Raw genomic sequence first — 24682 nt, forward strand, 5'->3', positions numbered from 1 at the left:
CATTGAAAATATTGAATACCCTTTTCTATATTTGCTGTCCTTTTTTTTAAGAGTATTTTTCTATTTTGTTTCCTTTGTCTTCTACTCAAACATTTTAATTTCTCTATTTATTTAATCAAATTATTTTTAATAAACTTTTATTGCCTGCTATGATGATTTGAATAGTAATGTTCAATTTCAATCATTTGTTGATCTTGCCAATTCGACAATGAGAACTGAAGATTCAATTAATGTTTAATAAAGTACTACCGGAATATTGAGGATCCTTTATTAATAACTGACTGCTTCCTTAACCTTAAAATTGGTGATTCACCCAATTCGCTTCTTCTTAGAAATGATCCACCTTCTAATTCAACGAATTCAATTCGTTGAATTGCTTTACAAATGTATTTCTAATAATGAAATCTAAAACGTCTTAATGAAATCAAACGGGTCAATTCAATATTCATCAAGTGATATTTTTTCTAAATGATTCATTAATGAATCATAGTACGTAAAACTTACTTTTTTATTATTTAAAAAAGAGAAATATTTATGTTATTATGATTTACACAATTTTTTTAATTTCATACTATTTCTGTGAGCCTAAGCGGCTCATTATTAGAAATAGGTATCAAATTGTGGTAGAGTGGGTTTGAACCGAGAAACTCTGACTAAGAGTCCGCGACACTACTCACGGGAACACAACCCGACACTTATATAAGAATAAAATAATCCGTAATTTTTTATCTTTTTTTTATTTCACCAATACCAGATATTTTAACATTCAAAGAATAGTTTTCTCATAATTTTGATAATATTTAACATAATGGTGATTTTTTTGGGTGTATGTCACTCTACAAACGTTGATAATTTATATTTAGTATATGTTTAACTGTGTGTGTACCTATACAAATACCTCTTATTCCACAAATTAACATATGATGTCTTTGAATGAAGGAGTGAAATAAATAAAGTATAGAAAACATTTTGAGCGTGTGAATACTTTTTCACTAAATACTCATAATGCTGTGGGGAGTAGTTTTATTTGGACTGATTTAATCGAGACTTAATTGCAAAAAAGGAATCTCTTTGAAATCAAAGCTAAAAGAAAAATAAAAGAGTTTTATGAAAATAAAAAGACACACATACAAGTTGATAATAATTTTATTTGCGAGCTAACTGTCAAAAATAGCACAATGTGATAAGTTAAAAAGGCGATTTTTAGAACGCAAAGGATGTTATATTTAGCATTTCATTATTCATTTCAAATTATATTTAGAGATGTCAAAATGTAAGAATAGAATAGAAAGTATTTTTCATTTAGTCTCAGATTCCCAGTAAAACTCAAATTACGAAATTGTACAAGAAGTTTTACGATTAATTTAGCAGCCAACGTAGATTTGAATCCATTTTACATAACGAATAGTTATTCAAATTAAAATAACTCAATTCCGGAAGCGATTTGAGCCATCTGTTCCGAATTTCGGCATGATTGAAAAATGGTCCCGCGACATCCATCTAATTGTTCCGAATCACAGATCGATTCAAGAATACAGGCTCCGAGATAAATATTTCATCAGGACTTTGCGTATCTGTAACATCGCTCCAGGAATAAGATCGATGTCGTGTCAGGCAGATAGACAGATGGGAGTGGCACGCTTGGGGTTGCAGGAGACTGATAAAGGGGAAAGATTGTCGTATCATTTGGGGTGAGAAGTCTCACCACTGACGCTGCGCAGTGGCGAGCTGTGGTTTATAAACTTCACAAAATCATACTATCTTAGGTTTATATTTCGTTTATAGATTTGGCGTTTAATTTGCAGAAGTCCTTTTTAATGTATATATCGTAGTAGTGCAGGAGAGAGTGACCAACTACCAAAACGTAAAATGTTCAGGAGGGCCATTTAAGTCACTCTTGCTTGGCAAGAAAATAAACACCAATGCAGTTAGTAATTTTTATCTAGTCAATATATAATATTATGCTTCCAAGTTTAAAATCCTTTGGGATTTTTTTTCAGAACAATATTAAGCTAGAGTATATAATTTCGATGCATTGCACATTATTCAAAACTGCGCTATACCTAATGAAAAATGAACCCTTGACGTAACTTCGTTTATATTTTGTCCAAGAATAAAAAAATGTCATGTGAAGCGTCTTCAACGAAAATATGACCAGATAAATGATTTAGTTGAATAACTTTGTGATTGAACATACCTATTTTATAGGCATATTTTTGGGCTATAACGTATAGTATATCATCCTGTAATTCTTCTTTTTTGTTAAAAAAGGCGTTATTAAAAAGAGAAAAACGAACTATGGCGAAGTAACATTAGTCTTTGAAAGAGACTTGATAACTTAAAATGTCGTTTCTTTGTTCCTTCACAAGCAACACAAATTTATTATGTCTGATAATATAAAAATAATTTTATTATTTTTAACTTGTTAATAACCTTATTTCCTAAGCCAAACTTTTTCCTTAAATTAATTTATTTATTATTTCTGCTAAACGAGTAAAACGTGATAAATAAAATTATTGTAGAATAAATTGTTAATAAAATGTGACTGTGTGTTTGTGGTTGTGTGTGTGTTTGCGGTTGTGTGTGTGTGTGTGTGTGTGTGTGTGTGTGTGTGTGTGTGTGTGTGTGTCTTCGTGTATATGTGTATATATTACACCATATACAAGCGCGTAAAATTTCTCCCTTAATCTTGGATCTAATCGCTATCTCGTAGAAATTTATCCCTCCTTAAACTCCGCTACTGGTTTATACTCATTCCAAGATGAAGGTAGGTGGCGTCATAAAAGCTCGCATCATTAAATACATAGAACATCTGATAAGGTAATAGGGTAAGTTAAGCGGTTCTTTTGTGAATTTATCTGCTCCCCAATTTTCGCATAATCTAATAAACCTTGCCGTAACATAATTAAGTGAGAAAAAAATCCACTGCAGTGAAATGGAAAAGAATGCGCCATTAAAAATTCCGCTCCCATACTGTAAAGATCCCATAATGAACAGTGTGAGTACCATTTAAAAAAATATATATTGGATTTTATACTCTTACATAATATCATTTTTATTAATTTTTGACGGTGTTTAGATATTCGTGAGCTTAATATTAAAATGCACCATGTTGTTATACTCGTATGGTATATAATTTTGTCTGATGATGATTTATATATAAAAGTAAAACACTTGTATTAGACCAAATTTTTATGTTTATTCATGACAACATATCTGGTTTTAGAAATAATAGATGTTTTTGACAATAGGTGAAAATATAAACAGTTTATATTTTCACTTGTTGGTTAGAAGTCCGTAATTCTCAAAACTAGTTTACATCACTAACTGAGTGTAACTAAAGTGTTTTTTTTTATATTTAAATTATTAATTTTGACAAATTTAATGTCCAATTCATGAATTTCCATACTATTGTACTCATTCTAGATACATTTGAAAAATCGTTTTTTTTGTATTGAAAATTGATATATTTGTTCACGAAAAGATTTACGAAAATAGTAGGGCATAGTTCTCGAATTTTATGATTCCACATGAAATACTTATTCTTTACAAAAAATATTCTGAAACGAGTTATAGAAATGAATAAATCGTTATAATTTAACGTAAAATTGAACATTTTGTTTTGTTTTGGAAAGGTACAAAATCAAATTTATTGCATGTACAATTAGTAAATTGTATTACATATATGGTATAATAAATGTGTGTGTGTACACGTGTGTTTACCTAAATTCATTTCTAGACTGGCCGACGCTAATCTTTTTGTTGTTGGTCAAATACCTCAGCCAACGCGACGGTAACACTTGACGCAAGTGAAGATCGTGCTCTTAAATATGTAAATGTAAGAATTCTCCGTAATTTACAAATGCGTCATCTGAGAATGACTCCTAATTCGGGCGTTCAATTAGAGCAATCATGTCTGACCCCCTCAAAGTACTCCCCAATTACGAACGAGAAGAAAAAGATACATATTATAAAGATTAACATTACAAACTCTACATCCTGATTAGATTTATGTGGGCACCTACGATAAATAATAATTTATTCATTCACGCGTTCACTTTTCGTGTTTAATGCTGTGGATGTTTTAATTTAAATGCAGGCAAAAGGGTCGTAAAAATTAAGCAATATCTCGGTTGAAGACTGTTGAATTTAATTACTGCACTCGTATTTAAACTTTTTTAGTTTTATGATATCACCAGCACTATTAATAACTGTAAAATTGACGCTGTTCACTCGAAACTAAACTACTCGTAAAAATATACCTCCATTCGTTACATCACAATTATCTTAATGGTATTTTGGACAAAATCAGCAATGTCTAGTCTGGCGAAGATATGGAAAAATCGGTCCATACTGAGGAGAACGAAAACCCGTCTAGTGAAATCTCTTGTATTCTCCATTGCGCTGTATGGAGTGGAAACATGGACACTGAGGAAAAAGGAAAGACATATGCTGGATGTGTTTGAAATGTGGTGCTGGAGGAAGATGCTGCGCATTCCTTGGACTGCAAGACGCACAAACGTCTCCATTCTCCGCGAACTGTCAGTGACAGAAAGACTCTCCACGACTTGCAGGAAAAGGATTCTGTCCTACTTTGGGCATATCGCCAGAAAGAACGAGAAGAGTCTTGAAAAACTAGTAGTAACAGGTACAGTTGAAGGCAAGCGGGCAAGAGGACGGTCTCCAACAAGATGGACAGACCAAATAAAGGAATTAACCGGATCCTCGCTAAACGCAGCCATCAAGTTGGCCCAGGACCGGGAAGAATGGAGAGGACTTGTGCACCAAGTGCCTGACATTCCAGAAGACCACGACGCTCAGCATTGAGCAAGAAGATGAAGAAGAAGATTTTGGACTTCGTGGTGGACAGGCGCCGTGGCGTAGTTGGGTAGACGCTCGACTGCGAAACTTGCGGCGCGGGTTTGATTCCTGCCAAGTGCAGAATAAATCCAAGAAAGATTTAATTTCGATTGGTCTGAGTGTTTGTGATGTATTTTTTTATATTTACCTTCCCTATCCTAACTATCCTACCAACAGACAAACCTCTTAAAGTAGAATTTTTGTGAGTTATTCTATAAAAAAAAATATATATATATATACATATATATATATAAACATATACACTATCAAGAGCTTTTTATATTATAAGTATCTCAACTTGATATGAAACATTGATTTTTTTTTATATGAAAGAATATTGAAGTTTAAGCATCACTTTACGCACGTGTAACATTTACATTTTACCCATGATTGACAACCAGACTGTTAAAATTTTTGTGAACTCACACATAAATATATAATTAATCTCATGACGCTTCAGCATTGAGTTCACAACAGCTTTCTACTATCAAAAGCCCTGTTAATATCCTGTCTTCCATATTCTTTTTCATCTATGTTGAGATATCAAAAGGGGAGAAACCCAGATTTGTGAACAAATATTTGGACACACTCAAAATGTTGCACATTAAATTGTTCACTGATTACATTAAGATGTTATTTTAACGTGTTTTTATATGCTCTTCTTTCTTTTAATTTTACCAGACAGAGCCGAAACTACGCGTAGACAAGTAGAAGTAGAATAAAATAAAAAATATCCTTACTTATTACATAGTCACATATAAAAATAATTAATGATTTATTTTCCGTGATTTTTAAGGCTTCAAACAAGCGCTGAGATAAGTAAATACTCAAGGCCCTAAGATAAGTTTACTCGTACAATAAAATTTCGCGTTTAGTGTTCTTTTCACTCATAAAATTTCATGGCGTATTTTCGAACGTATTAAATATACCATACATAGTATCCTTTCCGGTTATTACCGAACTTATAAAATATCGATTACATATCGAATAGACGAACTTAAACCCACATATATGTACATATATTGGCAGACACCGCATTGAATATTCCGTCAGTGTTATATCAGTAAGTACTGCGAATACTATTATCATATGAACCAGTTTTTTAAGTGAAATTTCTTAGACGACGATTCGATAGATTATAATTTCAAGGACGTGAAATTTCAATGACGCGTCACATTTATTAGACACGTTTCGTTACATGACGGGTATGGTGAATTTTACACGTGTATAAAGTGATCACTTAATCCACCCTATTTCAGGTCTTGAGCCCTGTAAATACCCGTACATATTCTTCTTAAATATAATTATAAACGAGTAACTGGCTGTAAACAGCCATGCGTAGCTGTGGCTCAGTCTGGTTAAATGAGAAAGAAAGAATATAGAAATTTCATTGCGCGATGCTTGTGAAGCAATAAAAATATTTAAAAATCTATGAAACCAAAATGCAATCGAAAACATGCAATTGAAAATCTTATGTGACAACAGTGTCAAGAAGCACGCTGTCCACCATGAGCAATGTTTAGTAGTGCGTATTTGGATGATACGTCTAACAGATGGCGTGCCATCATAGTAGATAAAGCTGTTTTTCAAAAAAACTATATTTTATAGTTTATTTTTACAGGTAAAAATACCTGTCACAGATGTTTTTACACAATGTAGCACTCGCCTATTTGAACTCAACGTTGTGTCAAAATTTCAAAGCAATCGGAGAATAATTTCAGGAAATTCAAGAATTTGAACAAACGAACATTTATATACTTTTTATCGCATATAAATTTATCTCTAGCTTTTTTTCCATTTGTTCATATTGTGTGAACAAGACCCAGAAAACTTCGAATTGCTGTTCTTCGACCAAGCATATTTCCCAATTTCTGTCGAGTATGTAAAAATGTCAAATATCATCGGTATTCGACATGTCATAGAAGGAATTCTATTAGATTAAATAATGGAGAAATAAAAATGGATGATAATATCCAGTAAAAATAAAGATTCTCTCTCATTTTACTTTACAAAGACTATACATCCTACGCAAGCTCACGTTTTCTCAAACCACATAAAAATGCTCATTCATGTCTCCTTGAAAAAGTGCTTTTAAAGCAAACATCTAAGAACAAAAGCTGTGAATCGAGTGCCAGCTTTATCAAGAAAATGATAAATAGTGCTCTAAAAATAGGGCAGGGAGTAAACAAATGAAATGCTAAACATTACATCTTTATCTTTGCAACTGTTCTACCAACCGCCCTTTTAACTTGTTCACATTGTGCTATTTTTGAAAGCTAACAACTTCGCGAGTAAACCAGTTATCTACCTGTATTTGCTTCTTTTTATTTCCATATAACTCTTTTATTTTTTATTTTTGATCTGCTTTTAAGAAGACTCCATATTTTTTATTCAGTCTTTATTTTTTCAGTTCAATAAAATCAGTTCAAATAAAACAACTACTATTTCTCACACATATATATATATATATATATATATATATATATATATATATATATATATATATATATATATATATATATATATATATATATATATATATATATAAATACAGGTTTTTCTTGAGTTCTCAGGATCTTCTATGGTTGAGTTAAGTAAGTTTTTTCTTTTACCAAGTAAAGACCTTCATGAAATGTATGTTAGATTCTTTCTGAATCATTTTACATACAAGGAGACGCTATAAAAATATAATTTAAAAAAATTATACTTACAATATATTTTGACCAGTTATTTTATTCACATCTTGAGTGTGTCCAAATCTTTGTTCACAAATCAGAGTAAATTATTTGTTTATTGATATCTCTACACAGATGAAAAATAATATGGAATTTTGGGTACTAACGGTGCCAACGACCTGTTAGAGTCTGGTTTAGTGATCACTTTACACACGTGTAACATTCACCATTCTACCCATGATTGACAACCACACTACTTCATGAGTTTAGTCATACATATATGACTAAACTCATGAAGTTCCATGATTCTTCATGTGTATGTTGAGATGTCAACAATATATCTAGGAGTTCAGACGTATTAGGACATACTTAAAATGTTGTGCACTTAGAAGTTATTTTAAAAAGGAACATTTGTACAATACCACTTAATTTGTTTTATTTTATTACACACGACTTGTTTCGAAAACTACAGTTGTTTTCATCTACAGGTGAATAGTAAAAAAAAGAGCAAAAAAATATTCAGGCATAAAAAGAGGTTGGTAGGATAATAAATAGAGAGAAGAGGCGTTAAGGAACAGGACTTTTGTAAAATGTTACATACAGAATAGAAGAGATAGGACATATATATATATATATATATATATATATATATATATATATATATATATATATATATATATATATATATATATATATATATATATATATATATATATATATATATATATATATATATATATATATATATATATATATATATATATATATATATATATATATAAATATATATAAATATATATAAATATATATATATAAATATATATATATATATGTATATATATATATATATATATATATATATATATATATATATATATATATATATATATATATATACATATTGTACATATATATATATATATATTTATATTGTTATCTCAACATAGATGAAAAAGAAATTGAAAGTTTAGCTTAAAACTAATCAGCTTAGTTTTGAAGTCTTAAAATATTGTGCATAAAAAGCACACTTATAATATACATAAGTACAATTCGTTTCGTATTACCTTAATGTATTTTTTCCATTCTTCACTTTCGGTTGTGAATACGTTTCAGTAATTTGATTGCGGCTTGTCTTTGATAAAAATATGGTCGGCATAAACGTACACGTGTATTATGATTGGGTCCACGTAGCGAATATTTTTCCGTAAATATAAAATTTTATGGCCGGCCGTTCTCGGCATTTAGCACGGAAATTTCACATTATTACCGCTAGTAAAAAGGGCTCATTTTATCAAAGTATTTTTTACGCTCGGATCCATTGTTAAAATGTGGTTCGTTAAATAACTCTTACGGGGTAATTACCAGAGGCTAAAAAAACTCTCAGGGAGCTTTAACAAAATGTGGAAAAATGGTGCGGTAAGTGTATATTTTCATGATTAAAAAAAAATGTTAATATCTGCGTAAGACTGACCTACTTCAAATACATACAATATTTAACCAAAAATTAAATATGTATATATATATATATATATATATATATATATATATATATATATTTAAAAATATATATTTATTTTTATGTATATATAAATATATATATATATATATATATATATATATATATATATATATATATATATATATATATATATATATATATATATATATATATATATATATGTGTGTATGTATATATAGCAGAATCTTATATGGATTGTTACACATTGTTTAACAATCAATTTTAAGATTACGTCGATCCAATGCAGTGCTCAACGCACCATTGGGAACGTATAAACATGTAATGGGGAAAACAATGTATGTTTATCAATTTTGGATTATTTCAGAATATCGTGAAAAATTATTTGTAAGAGTGTTTGATTTTTATTCAAATCCCAAAAAAAAGTTTTTTTTGTTTTTGTTTTTTGTGTGTGTCCAAAAATAAGAAGGTTGTATGCACCTCAAAAATATCAGTTCACAAAAATAAGAGTGCAATATCTTGCAATACCGTGTATGAATTAAAGAGATTCTCAATTCCATCGTAAAAGAACCTAACAATTCGTTTTGAAAGTCTGCGAGCGCAAAACCATAACCTCATTTTTGTGAACGTACGTGGAAACAAAAGTCAGCCAGTAAATCTATTATAAATATTATATTCCCGTGGAAACTATAAAGTATGATCACGTTCTCCACCCCTGACTACAGTGGCGTTGCAATTTTCGTTCCAAGGGGATGGGTCGGCGGTAGGTGATACATTGACGTACGTGGGGTTGAAACACCATAACTGTGACTTCAAATTTTATGTTCTTCTCTTTTATATCCCTTCATTTTGTGAAACCTCTCATTGCTTTCATTCTGTCAAAAATATGGGAAAGGTCATTGTACCGGTATATCTCAACATAGATGAATACGAATAGTGAATTCTGGGTATTTACAGAGCTCACGACGTGTCATAGACTGATCATATTATTTTTTGACATCTTATCAAAGATGAAGAAGAATATGGAAGTCTGGGCATTTACGGGGCTGACGACCATCATAGGCTGTATATTATAACGTTACACACGTGTAATATTATACACCAATTCTACCCATTATTAACAACCACACTTCTCAAATACTCGGAAGTTTTATATATATATGAACCAATTTAGAAACCTTGTTCTTGAATCACTAGAATTTTACTACAGACATCTATTGGTGAGATGTAAAGAAGCTTTTTACTAAGCAGAAACTCTTTTATAAAATAAAATTTTAAAAAAAACACATAAGTAAAAATTAAAATTAAAATGAAAGTAACTCCTGTAATTGGAGATAATCCAGATTTTATGAACAAGTATTTGGACAAACTCAAAATGTGTCATAGACTGGTTTAAGTCATCACTAAATTGTACACGAAATTGTCAAAGAAAAAGACTTGTTTTTTACCACTTTAGTTTATTTTATTATAACGACTAGTTTCGGATGCTGTGCTTCCATCTTCAGTGTAAAACATCAAAGTGTACATCTACCGGAACTTGAAGTTATAATAAAATAAACTCATGTGCTAAAAAACAATTTCATAATGTCTTACCACAAAGTGAATGCCGAAACAATAAACTTTAAACACGTGTAACATTCACTATTTAACCCAAATTGACAAGTTTTTTATTTAAATTTGAACATCATACGTATATGATCAATCTCACGACGTTCCATGATTGAGTTCGCAACAACCATCTATGATAGGATTTAGAATTTTTATGTATTTAACAAAGACCCTTTATTTGTTTCATAATAACTCATCGTGGATTTAATCAACAATGACAGGACCCGTAAAAAACATAAATAATCACAAAATGCTAAATACTACTTGTAAAACGTGTGGTACCTCATATGTTCATATATAGCGTCTGAAGTGTACATATACAAAGCGTCCATCTTATTTTATCGTTGTGTATACGTCGTTCTCTTTTCCTGCACTCCCGTGGTGTCAGAATTGAAAGCTCCATTACTTTTTCTCTCCGCGTTATATCTCTCTCATGTAACGAAATGTGCCTAATAAACGTGACGCGTCTTTGAAATTTCACTCTTAATTCTCGTCGAAGTATCAATTATAGAATCGCTGCCTAAGAAAATTACCTCAAAAAATCACTGTTAAATGTGATAACTTATCAGAATACTAATAAAAATGGAACACAAAATTTTACGATATCATTTTTCGCAAAACAAATAAATAAAAATGTCGAATAACCAGAAAATGACACCCTAACTGTAAAGCTCGTGCCGTTTTACGAGTATTTGCCATTAAAAATGTGTTTAACTGGTCAAGGTGCTACCTAAACCTGAAGTTAAAAGAGTAAAATTTTATATTAACCTCAATATCCTGCGGACATTCTACTTTTACGTGCAAGGTTCAATGGAAAATATCGATACAGGTCAGCAATTACAACTCTGAGGGGTTGATTAAACCACGTAATTAAAAATGTAATGGTATCTGAAGTAGGTCCATTCGCTTCATTTTCCTTTGTGATCATTGAACAATAATATGGCGACAATCTAAAGCGTTCATCTATATTTGACGTACGTGTAAATTTGTTGCCTCTGTGGAGAAAATTTTGTAAAACAGCTTTTGATATTATTCGTTATCTTTGAATGAATTTTTATTTGCAATAATAATTTTGAAAATATTAGTATCGAGAATAATAACAGTATTTCGAGAGATGTTTTAATTTTTTTATATTTATTTAGAAATTTAACAGAACATTAAAAAAAATACATTAACAATAATGAATTACAAATAAAACAGGTAATTGTAACATTCCAATTACAAAATTTCACAAATTTCAAATGAGTTAAAAGTAAACAGCAAGAATAAATTATAGCAAAAGTTAAGAAGATTAATAGGTACACTTAATTTAGAGCTAAAGTAAACATAATAAAACATAAATAGTTATAAAATGTACAAGTTGAGAAGAGCAATAGAGTAAAAATAAGTGGGATAAGGCAACAGCAAAAAAAAACAGTAAACACACAAAACAGAAAACATATGCAACAGATACGTAGCTATTCATATATTGATACGTAGCATCAATATATAAATATCTCCTATGTGAACAAACCCAGTGCTGTAAACAAAAATTTGGACATTTAAAAAAAATATATTAATGTTTCACAAACAATGAAAAACATAATACAGTGCAATACAAATTGTTTGAATGTTTTCCATCAATTGGTTTTTCATCAATAAACTTACAGAAACAAATAAAGGTGCAGGTTAAATACATATATAAAGAATAGAAATGGGTTGAAAATAAAAGAGTAATAACAAATAAAAGAAACCAGTCTGATGATGTCGGTAACGACGAAACCCGGTCGCTGGTCAAATAAAAAAAATGGAAAAGCTAAAAATATTGGTTTTAATCTAATAATAAATTTAAAAAAAGAAATGAAAAAAAATAGAAAGTAAAAATTGGTTAGAATTAAAAAGTAAAAATTAAAAGTAAATATTCTAGAAATTTTCATTTTAAAAACTGTTAAAAAGTTTATTCAATAAATCTTAATCTTCTGAAGTTATTCAATCATTACTCTGAAGTTATGACTCAACCTTGCACTTGAATACGCACGTGTTTTTTTCTATTAATATTTGTTAATATTAGCTAAGTATATGTAAGCAAAATATTTGTCTTTTAAACTTTTTCACCGATTTTAATTTTATACAAATTTGTTTTAGTTTTAAGAATTGCATGTTTCCTGACTCCATTTGAATTGAATTATTTTTTGCACTAAAAAAGGACTACCCATCACGCCACTTCCACGTAGGAGTACGCAGAGAGGATATAATGATATACCGCTCTTTGCTAACATTTTTACTATTCATATACACACACGCATGATTCGGAATGCATCAAAACACGTGTCACAATACCTTTTATGAAATAGTGGAATATACCAAGTAAAACTTAAATTAAAAATAAATCATTTAATTACAAACTTAGTTGACTTATGGTGAAAAGTATCTCAGAACAATATGAAGAATTTAATATTCAGAATTATAACCACCTTTGTTTTTATATTATTTTTTGACATTTCATCAAAGATGAAGAAGAATATGGAAGTCTGGGCATTTACGGGGCTTACGACCGTCATAGGCTGGTTTGAGTGATCACTTTACACACGTGTAACATTCACCAATTCTACCCATTATTGACAACCACACTACTCAAATTCTTCGAAGTTCTATATATATGAACCAATTTAGAAACTTTGTTCTTGAATCACTAGAACTTCACTAGAGACATCTATTGGTGAGATGTAAAGAAGCTTTTTTATTAAGCAGAAACTCTTATATTAGTATGTGAGATCCGAATCCCGGATTATAATCACACACATGAGAAACGCCAGAAAATACCATTTTCATTTTTATTATTAAGCTTATAATTTGACCAGATAATTTATTTACAACATTTTGAGTGTGTCCAAATACTTGTTCACAAAATCTGGATTATCTCCAATTACAGGAGTTATTTTCATATTATTTTTTGACATTTCATCAAAGATGAAGAAGAATATGGAAGTCTGGGGATTTACGGGGCTTACGACCGTCATAGGCTGGTTTGAGTGATCACTTTACACACGTGTAACATTCACCAATTCTACCCATTATTGACAACCACACTACTCAAATTCTTCGAAGTTCTATATATATGAACCAATTTAGAAACAAGTATTTGGACACACTCAAAATGTTGTAAATAAATTATCTGGTCAAATTATAAGCTTAATAATAAAAATGAAAATGGTATTTTCTGGCGTTTCTCATGTGTGTGATTATAATCCGGGATTCGGATCTCACATACTAATATAAGAGTTTCTGCTTAATAAAAAAGCTTCTTTACATCTCACCAATAGATGTCTCTAGTGAAGTTCTAGTGATTCAAGAACAAAGTTTCTAAATTGGTTCATATATATAGAACTTCGAAGAATTTGAGTAGTGTGGTTGTCAATAATGGGTAGAATTGGTGAATGTTACACGTGTGTAAAGTGATCACTCAAACCAGCCTATGACGGTCGTAAGCCCCGTAAATCCCCAGACTTCCATATTCTTCTTCATCTTTGATGAAATGTCAAAAAATAATATGAAAATAACTCCTGTAATTGGAGATAATCCAGATTTTGTGAACAAGTATTTGGACACACTCAAAATGTTGTAAAATTACCTTTGTTTTTGTTTACCTCCACCCCTCTTTTCATTTCTATCTGGTGAAACTTCGAGTAATACCGATTCGATTCATGAATAAATATTAAGAATTATATTCCACGCACCCCAAAAAACAAAAACACATTTTTGACAAATCATATAAATATTTCGAATAATAAAAAAAACTATGTACCATACGTAATAATAACGCATACTGATGTTATTGGCATTTTCATATACATAAAGAAGTTGTAAAAATACGTAATGAATATTTATATTATAAAACAGCGACTTTATAGCTTTTTGCACTTTTGTTTTACTGACCAATGAGCGGGTCTCATCATTACCAATAATATAAAACCATTTAAAGAAAATATGAAGTGCAGTTCCACCAAGAAATGTTCGTACAAATCTTGAATACAAACTCAATATCCATTATCCATTGATATGCAAGATTATTTAACATGATACATATTAAATGATAAAGACATAGAAAGGAGAGTGAATGCTGGGAACAGAGTGAATGGTGCACTAAAATCAGTTTTAGCAAATAAAAATCTATCAGCGGAAGCTAAACTGGCAGTACACAATGGAGTTCTGGTTCCAACCCTTATGTATGGAAGCGAAGCATTGAGTTGGCAAAAGAAGGATGAAAGCAGACTGAATGCAGTCGAAATGCGATCGCTCAGACGAATGTGTGGCAAAACGATGTTTGATAGATGTTCGAATGATGAAATAAGGAAAGAATGTAAGGCTGAGATAAGCATTATCGATAAAATTAAGAAAGGTGTGTTGAGATGGTTTGGACATGTGGAGCGTATGAGTGAAGAAAGAACGGTTAAACAAATTTATGTGGCGAATGTAGTTGGAAAAAGAAGCAGAGGACGACCGAGGAAAACTTGGCACAATCAGGTATGTCAAATACTTGAAAGTGGCCGGGGTCAGCAGTCGTAATAATCGTCGGGTATGTATGAGGAGATGCATGAATGTAGAAGAGGCAAAGAATGTTTGCAAAGACCGAGTGGTTTGGCGTTCGATTCTCTCTGCCTACCCCTGCGGGGAAGCGGCGTGATGGTTAGTTAGTTAGTTAGTCATATTAAATGATAGATTTCATCGCCGTTATAAGGAGAAGTAAATAAACTTCCATACACAACATGTATAGTGTTTCCAAATACTTGTTCACAAATCTAGATTATCTCCAATTATTGGAGTTATTTTTCATAAAAATTTTTTACATCTCATCAAAGATGAAGAAGAAAATGGAAGTTTGGGCATTTACGGGGCTGACAACCAACAATTCGAGTAGTGTGGTTGTCAATAATGGGTAGAATTGGTGAATGTTACACGTGTGTAAAGTGATCACTTAAATCAGCCTATGACGGTCGTCAGCCCCGTAAATGCTCAGACTTCCATATTTTTCTTCATCTTTGATGATATGTCCAAAAAAAAAAAAGAGACTTCCATATCTTTAAAAAAACATATGCCTACCTTAAAATAATAACCAATATTTTTGTCTCGATATAAACGTGGCTTCTTATTTTTCGAATTGAATATGGAAGTCTGGAACTACCTTAACGCTTTATACACTTTGAATCGTATACCATTTTCTCATAATTGAACACTAATTCTACTTGAATTTCCGGATGTAAAATATATATTTGTAGTACGCATATGATTATATAGAGATTTAACACAGTATTTGACTTCAATTAAAAAAATGTTTTTTAAGCTTTTATTATTCCACGTTTAAAACAAAGCATTATGAAAAATACTTTGGAGCCATCCCTTTGCGTCATGGATTTTTATGCCCCTAAACATTTTCTTCGTATTCTAGGGATGTGTCACTCAGTAAATTGAAATAATTCAGTGAAGAATCAACCCCAGATCTAGGGTGAGATAGTAAACTGCACCATTTAGGCCCTAAAATCAAATTGTTGCAGATATAATAGGCAAACTATCTATCTACGTTAAGTATGCTCAACTTAACTGCGGAATTAAGTATGAGGGGATGTTTCTGAGGGTGACTCGTATGTATTACTCATTTTTCTTAAAAAGACGGTCAATTGATTTTTTGGTGACTCTTATACATGCTAATTCAAACCCTTATCGACACCCCAATGGTGCGTAGGGCACTGCATTATACAAACACAGTGTTATCTTGATCGTTAACACACGAAGGAAAGGTGATCAGCCCTCCGCTTCAGGTACCAGTCCAGGGTAATATTGAATAAATATTAGAGTGAAAAAATCACTTATATTTATTTGAACCCCCTGGGAATCGAACCCGGGACCTCCAGAACGGTAGCCGAGCGTGCTGACCATTACACTACGGAGGCGGACGTGCTACTGTGCTATACATGCTAATAGTCAACAACAACAAAAAATGTGTAAGAATATAAATATTTCTCACACGTCCCTTATAATAAACATCAACTAACACTTGATAGATCGTGAGCCCTGTAAATACCCAGTTTTCGATATTATTTTTCATCTGTGTTGAGATATCAAAATGTAAAAATATCTCCTAAGTAGAAAAGATTTGTGACCACGGATTTGATACACTCAAAATGTTGTGCGGGATAAACTGATTATATGTGAACATAATCCAGGATTCGGACCTTGCATACAAATAAAAAGAGTCCCGTGACACGAGAGTGATCAACATATCTAAGAGTCTGAAAAAATTGAGTAGTGTGGTTGTCAATCAAGAGTACAATTGATGAATGTTGCACGTGTGTAAAATGATCACATGTAATCCCTGTAAATTCCCAGACTTCCATATTCTTCTTCATATACATATTTTTTTATTTTATTAAAATTAAACACTTGAATAATCCACTTTATCGAGATTTATTTTTATTTACGACTAGTTTCGAAAACGACAATCGTTTTCATCTTCTGGTACAAATTAAAGTTTTAATTTGTACCAGAAGATGAAAACAATTGTCGTTTTCGAAACTAGTCGTAAATAAAAATAAAACTCGAAAAAGTGGATTATTCAAGTGTTTAATTTTAATAAAATAATCATGTCATTCCACAAAGTTAATGCCGAATCAATAAATAATGTCATATGCATTTGTTGAGATGTCAAATATATACAAAATATACTGCTTAATATGGAAAAGAATTTAAGAAGAATAATTGCTTGGAAAAGCAGCAGTGCTTACCCACATCCGTAAAAGCTTGTTAATATATTACCTACTATTAAATTACTACACATTTTATTTTTTTCTTCCACAGGTACAACAAAGGGACGCCTTCACAAGACAGTGTGATATTTTAATTTATTATTTTTGAAGTTTTCGTTCTGAAAAGTGATCATGTAAAATAAATAAAAGTTTGTCTTATGCAGTCATCTTTGACCAACGAGTGTGTGAAGTTTTTCTCATATTAAAATGTGTGAATAAGTAGAAAGTGTTCAGCCATCACGATGGGGAGCAATAAACACAAATGGAACAGTATCCTAACTGTTTACACCATCATTTTTCTATGTGGTAAGTAATCTGTAAACTAGTTTGTATTTTAAAAGTATTTAAAATTTTGTAGTGTGGTAATATAACACTCTCCTTATCATTCAATGTTCACATTGTGTTATACAACTTTTTAAAGTGGTATTACACAAAGTGAAGGACGAATGATAAGGAGAGTATTTTATATAAACTAACTAACTAACTAACCATCAAGCTATTTTCCCTCAAGGGTACAAAAATAGAACGCCTCTCCTGATCTGACCACATTTAAATATCCGAAATGCTTAATCGTGCCAACTTTTCTCCTCAGTCTTCCTAAGCTCCAACTACATTCAACACATAAATTTGATAAACCTTTCATTCTTCACTCATTTGTTCAATACGTCCAAACCAGCTCATAACACCTTTCTCAATTTTATCGATAAAACTTTCCTCAGACTTGTTTCTTCATTTTACCATGCGAACATTGTTTTAACGCATATTTGTCTGAGAGATCACTTTTCAACAGCATTCAGTATACTTTCATCCTTCTTTTGCCAACCTTTTTCACTTTCGTACATATATAAATACATAAGTACATATATATATATATATATATATATATATATATATATATATATATATATATATATATATATATATATATATATATATATATATATATATATATATATATATATATATATATATATATATATATATATATATATTTATATATATATATATATATATATATATATATATATATATTTATATATATATATATATATATATTTATATATATATATATATATATATATATATATATATATATATATATATATATATATATATATATATATATATATATATATATATATATATATATATATATATATATATATATATATATATATATATATATATATATATATATATATATATATATATATATATATATATATATATATATATATATATATATATATATATATATATATATATATATCTGGAAGTGTTGAAATAACGGCTTTGTATTTTAAAATGTAAAATCTGTAAATAACTTTTTGCGCATTATTAATCATTCATATTTAATTTGTATATATATTTTATATAAAAATAAACTTTACCAATCCAGCGCCTTGGAAATCTTGAGATGTATGGTAAATAAACCTTTCTTAATTTTTTTGGAGTTTTCCAATTTATTTGTCGTACTTGAAAAACGTTTCATATATTTTTTCAATATCTTTAGAGTGATATCGTGATTCGCATTCCATTTCATGTATTGTAATATATAAATACTTAAAAATATACTAAAAATGTCATGTCTCTCTTATTGATTTCTATTTTCAAACGAAAGCCTCTTAGGCTCGCCTCTAAAAAGTATTGAATGTAAAAAATATATGTATTGTTATAAGCTTATAGATACTTATCTGAAAGCTTTCATAAAAAAGTCGATCGTGATGTCTCGTTGATAGAAACAAGGTTCACGCAGATAGAGTTCATCTGAGTTCAAATTTGATGCTTGATGTATTCAAGTTTATTTTATATACTGATAATTATTTTCTTTTTGATGTTTAATGTTATCCGCCTCCGTAGTGAAATGGTCAGCACTCTCGGCTACCGTTCTGGAGGTCCCGGGTTCGATTCTCAGGGGAGGGAAGCTAAAAAATATAAGAGATTATTCAATTAATTAATATTACCGTGGACTGGTATACAGTCTATGCTTAGTTTATTCTTTTTATATTATTATTTTATGTTTATAAATATTTTTTTTTTTGTATATATATTTTTTATCACACCGATGTGCATAGGGCACTGCATCATGTAAATGCAGTGTTATGTTGATCGTTAACGCGTGAAGGAAAGGTGATCAGCCCTACTCTTCAGGTACCAGTGTAGGGTAATATTGAATAAAAATAATAGTGAAAAATACACTCCCCCTGGTAATCAACCCCGGAACTTCAAGTACGGTAGCCGAGGATGCTGACCCATACTACGGAATGTGTAATATACACATGTCATACATACGTATACACATGTATACGTAGATATTAAATTAAATATGCAGGTCCTGCGTATAATTTGATTAGACACTGTACATGTATGTTGCTTCAAAAGTATAACCGCCCCTCAGCCAATTTATTTTTTAAATTATTTTTTGCCAGACAACGAGGCACAAGTTTGACATACATGTAATACAAAGTTTGTTCCGTATTATCTCTTGCGATGGGCGCTGAAAGGTAGGGGGAAAATAAAATCTAACTAAATAACCACTACGCTGCCTCCCAACTGGATTAAGCAGAGTGGAAAAACCGCGAGGACGTTCTATGATTATAAGACAGACTTTGTCTTTTCCACATCCGTTTGTATTTATATGAATTCCTTATTAGAGATAATCCAGATTTGTGACACACTCATATTGTTTCTGATATCTACATAGTTATAGGTATTTTTCATTTTATCATACAGTGCGTAAATATGTTGCAAAGTCTCAATACAGTTCCTTTTTTATTTAAAGAGATATTAAAGTATGAAGGAGTAATTTTTATTAATTACACGTCACACAACAGAACGTGTTGAAAAAAATCTGACATCAGTTAGATTTGCTTAATATGGCTGATATTCTTTAACCTTGTATACTAAATTTTATATCTGATTCTCTCCCTTCAAAAAAACATCTCAGCACTTTTCGTACTCATATTATTTTTGACGTCTCATCAAAGATGAAGAAGTATACGGAAGTCTGGGCTGACGACCGTCATAGGTTGGTTTAAGGGATCACTTTACATATATACGTGTAAAATTCACCGATTCTACCCATTTTTGACAACCACACTACTCAAATTCTTGGTTCTCAAGTTCTACATATGTGAACCAATTTAGAAACCTTGTTCTTGAAGCAATAAAATTTCACTAGAGACATCTATTGGTGAGATAAAAATAAGGTTTTTACTGAGCAGAAACTCTTATATTAGTATGTGAGGTCCGAATACTGGATTATAATCACATACATGAGTAACGCCAGAAAATATCGTTTTTATTTTTATTATTTTGTTTTGTGTCCAAATACTTGTAAAAAAATCTGGATTATCTGCAATTATAGGAGTTAGTTTTCATATTTGAATATTAAATACGAAAACTAAATCCTATAATTGGAGATAATCCAGATTTGTGAACAAGTATTTGGACACATTCAAAATGTTGTAAAAAAGTTTTTGTACTGTTTGTTCCCAATTGAGTCGACAGAAAGCTTGACAAGTTCCCCAGTCTAATATTACTCTTAATTGTGAAAGTTTTCCTTTGAATAAAGTATACCATAATTGGAGACGATGGAGCTTCCAGATGTAGCGAATTAGTGTTGGATTTTATTTGATATAGTCATCCCTTATTTCCTCTAAGATCCCTCTCTTTCAGTGATTTAAACTTTTACGAAATGCTTTTAATCTATTATATGAAATAATTGGAAATATTCCTTTTGACCAGTTAAATTATTTTAAAGGTGTCTCAGCTTGAGATGAATCGTCTTTTGATTTTTACTTGAAGGAAGATGGAAGTCTGGGCATCCCAGGACTTAAAACTTGGCATGTCACCTTTAGTATTGATGTGTCGTCTTTAGGGCAAATAAAATAATCAATTGTTGGTAATCGACTAATGAAATAAAGTATCTAATACAATATTTTGAGTGTGTCCAAATACTTGTCAACAAAATCTGGATTTTCTCCAATTACAGGAGTTTTTTCATATTATTTTGTCACATCTCATCAAAGATGAAGAAGAATATGGAAGTTTAAGTTAAAATGTTTCAAAATTGATTCATATAGTACAATTGGTGAATGTTACGCAAGTGTAAAGTCAGTTAAACGTGTGTAAAGTTAGTAAAGATCACTTAAACAGCCTATGACGGTTGGCAGCCCCGTAAATGCAAAGACTTCCATATTCTTCTTCATCTTTGATGAGATGTCAAAGAATAATATCTAAAACAAATCATAGATAAAATTTAAAATCGGAATAATCGGCGGGTATGTATGAATGTAGAAAAGGCGAAGATTTACAGTTAAAAAAATTGTTGTGTGTACTCCTACGTCTTGGGGAAACGTCTTGACGCTTGGTTAGTTTTCCTAGGTTTTCCTATTTCCTATTTCCTATTACCCTGCTCCTATTTCCAATATATAATATATGTTAGGGCGTCAACAAATATATGAACAAAATACACACATACTTACACACATATACACATGTATACATACATATATATATATATATATATATATATATATATATATATATATATATATATATATATATATATATATATATATATATATATATATATATATATGTATATATATATATATATATGTATATATATATATATATATATATATATATATATATATATATATATATATATATGTATATATATATATATATATATATATATATATATATATATATATATATATATATATATATATATATATATATATATATATTTATAAATATATATATATATATATATATATATATATATATATATATATATATATATATATATATATATATATATATATATATATATATATATATATATGTGTGTGTGTGTGTGTGTGTGTATTGTAGCTAATGTTACTATTAGCTCTGTGACCTAGTTGTAAGGAAATGAGGTCTACAAAACTTCAATAAAGTCAGCTTATTTGGGTTTTAAATTAACATTTTCGACTGAGAACATAAAAAGTCAAGTTCAATTTGCATTACGAAAGCTCAACGTTTTTCGTTTCGGCGAAACGCAAAATGGGACCCGTCGCAAATTTAGGGAATTCGCCAAAGTTTTTCTTTTTTTCTGTTTGTTCTCTTAATGGTCCTTTTATTGCTAAAACAAGTTTTCTTTTTTCCGGAAATCTTCTGGTTTCTTTTCTGTTCTGCGCTCGAATGGCCGTTAAATGCGGTCGAGAGGGAAAATAAATCAGGCAGTAGTTATTAGCATTTATTTTTTAAATAAATCTGTATTTTGCTGACAGCAGCCACTCTATCAAAGTAATTTATTTTTACTTTCACAATATTTTGTGTGCGACCAAATTTTTTTTCAAATCTGAATAAAATAACTGTTTTGATAAAAAATATCATGTTCTAAGCGTTTTCTGATATGTAAAGAAATTAAGGAAAAATCTTATTAAATTTCATACAGGTTTTTGCTTAGTAAAATGAAAAACTGAAACCGTAGATAGTGCCAAGAACTCACATGTGAAAGGTGTTAATTGAAGGATGACTTTATATACAATTTACGAGTATATACCATCATGTGGAGCGAATGGATAACAAAAGAATGACCAAAAAACATCATTTGAGAAATGTGAGCCAGAGAACAGAACGAGGATGGCCAAAAAAACTTAACATGATCAGTTCAATCAAAAACATAAATCTGGTGGTAATTTGGTGACCTGGTGTGTGGTATTGTAACGGGAAGCCAGAATAGGATATTGAAAAGAAATGCTTACTTACAGTTTGTTTATTGATATAATTTCTTACACTTTAATTACTATTGATATTAACTATTATAATATATCTAATTGTTTATGGAACTTTAAATTTAATATGAAACTAAAATATACGTCCTTCAGCAATCAAGCGAATGCAGCGAATCTCGGTCTCCGCGCTTCGGTTGGCCGCTTTTGTTGAATCCGCTCGGGAATCTCCGTGGCGAATTCGTATATTTCAGTGTTGTCAACCTGACAACACCAAATGGCGTGGCCAGACGCCTACAGTAACAAAAGTCTGTTTAATCGAAGGGCATGTATGGCTAGATGTATGGATGTAAAGGAAGCTAAGAGTGTGTATCAGAATAGAAAAGTGTGGCGTTCCATCTTCTTTGTCTACCCTTGGCAAACGGGGTGATGGTAGTAGTAGTATTAATAGTTGTACAAAGAATCAATAAGATTGATAGATTTCCTATTTAAAGTTCATGAAATTATCCAATATTATTTTCCCTTTAATTAACGTCTAAAGATTGTTTCCAACTAAAAATATTGAATAGGGTTGATATTAAACATACGAGTGGGTTTGATCTGAAACAACCGCTAACTAAAAGCATTTTGACTGGAGGGTAATAATTTTTGATGGGATAAGGGTAAGTACTGAACCGTAAGTATTAATTACCGACATCAGTCTGCGGTAAACAAAACGAAAACAGGCTGTCCTAATCAAGATACTTACGGTTCGGCGTAGAGAGAATCAGAAATTTTGTCATTCTTTAGAAGATGAATTCTTATTTAAAATAGTAATACCGACCATAGTGTTAATCTTTCGAAGAAAAACACCTGTTTGAAATAATAAAACAGATGATATTGTTAATCTTATGTACAAAGAGAAATACTATTAAACCATGGGTGGCCAACCCGCGGCCCGCGGTTATGTATGAAGAATATATTTTTAAATCATTTGTAATACACGGTTTGATACACTAACAAAATGTATGCCCTCAAGTATTATCTATGAGCTAAGTCATGCATGTTGTTATAAAAGCACTGAACAATATCCGTTCGATCGCTCTTCAGCATCGCCAATTTAAAAAAATCTCATAAAATCTCGTTAACCGGATAAGGTGTGCAAGTTCATTGATAGATTTAGAATAATTAATTTAGCGAAAAAAACTCAAATCTCAGACTAAGATGCCATTAATAAATTGGTTTTATTTTTAATAAAAAGGTTAATATTGTTTGATAAATGTGTCCCAATTAATAATTTTGATTGTTAAAACTTTTCAATATGTTTATCACTATTCAAATACATTTTTTATTGGTTCAATGTATGTTTTCTTCTCACATCTGGTCGTAGTAATGTTTTTTTTTCTTTACAATTACAATAATTGTACTTTCTAATTAACTCAGCATTCAAATTATTTATAATACTTACAAAAAATCAGTAAGTATGAAATTCGTCATTTAGATTTTTTTTCTAATGTCTGTATGCGGCCCTTGGGAAAATTTTAGGTCATCGATGCGGCCCGGGATGCAATTTGGGTT

General features: G+C 30.4%; 1 protein-coding gene across 1 annotated transcript in view; it reads left to right on the plus strand.

The window, feature by feature from the left end:
- The window catches only part of LOC148300717 (uncharacterized), a 59521-nt gene that overhangs the window by 17903 nt on the left and 16936 nt on the right, over positions 1–24682 (plus strand). Inside the window, exon 2 of the mRNA XM_088274386.1 lies at positions 17452–17705. Within this exon, the coding sequence (XP_088130512.1) occupies positions 17642–17705 (64 nt within the window). The 5' untranslated portion in view covers positions 17452–17641. The remainder of the gene's footprint in view (positions 1–17451; positions 17706–24682) is intronic.

The sequence above is a fragment of the Brachycentrus maculatus genome, unplaced genomic scaffold (genome assembly GCF_059751285.1).
Source record: "Brachycentrus maculatus isolate JH-2025_06_01 unplaced genomic scaffold, ASM5975128v1 h1tg000663l, whole genome shotgun sequence".
Classification (NCBI taxonomy): domain Eukaryota; kingdom Metazoa; phylum Arthropoda; class Insecta; order Trichoptera; family Brachycentridae; genus Brachycentrus; species Brachycentrus maculatus.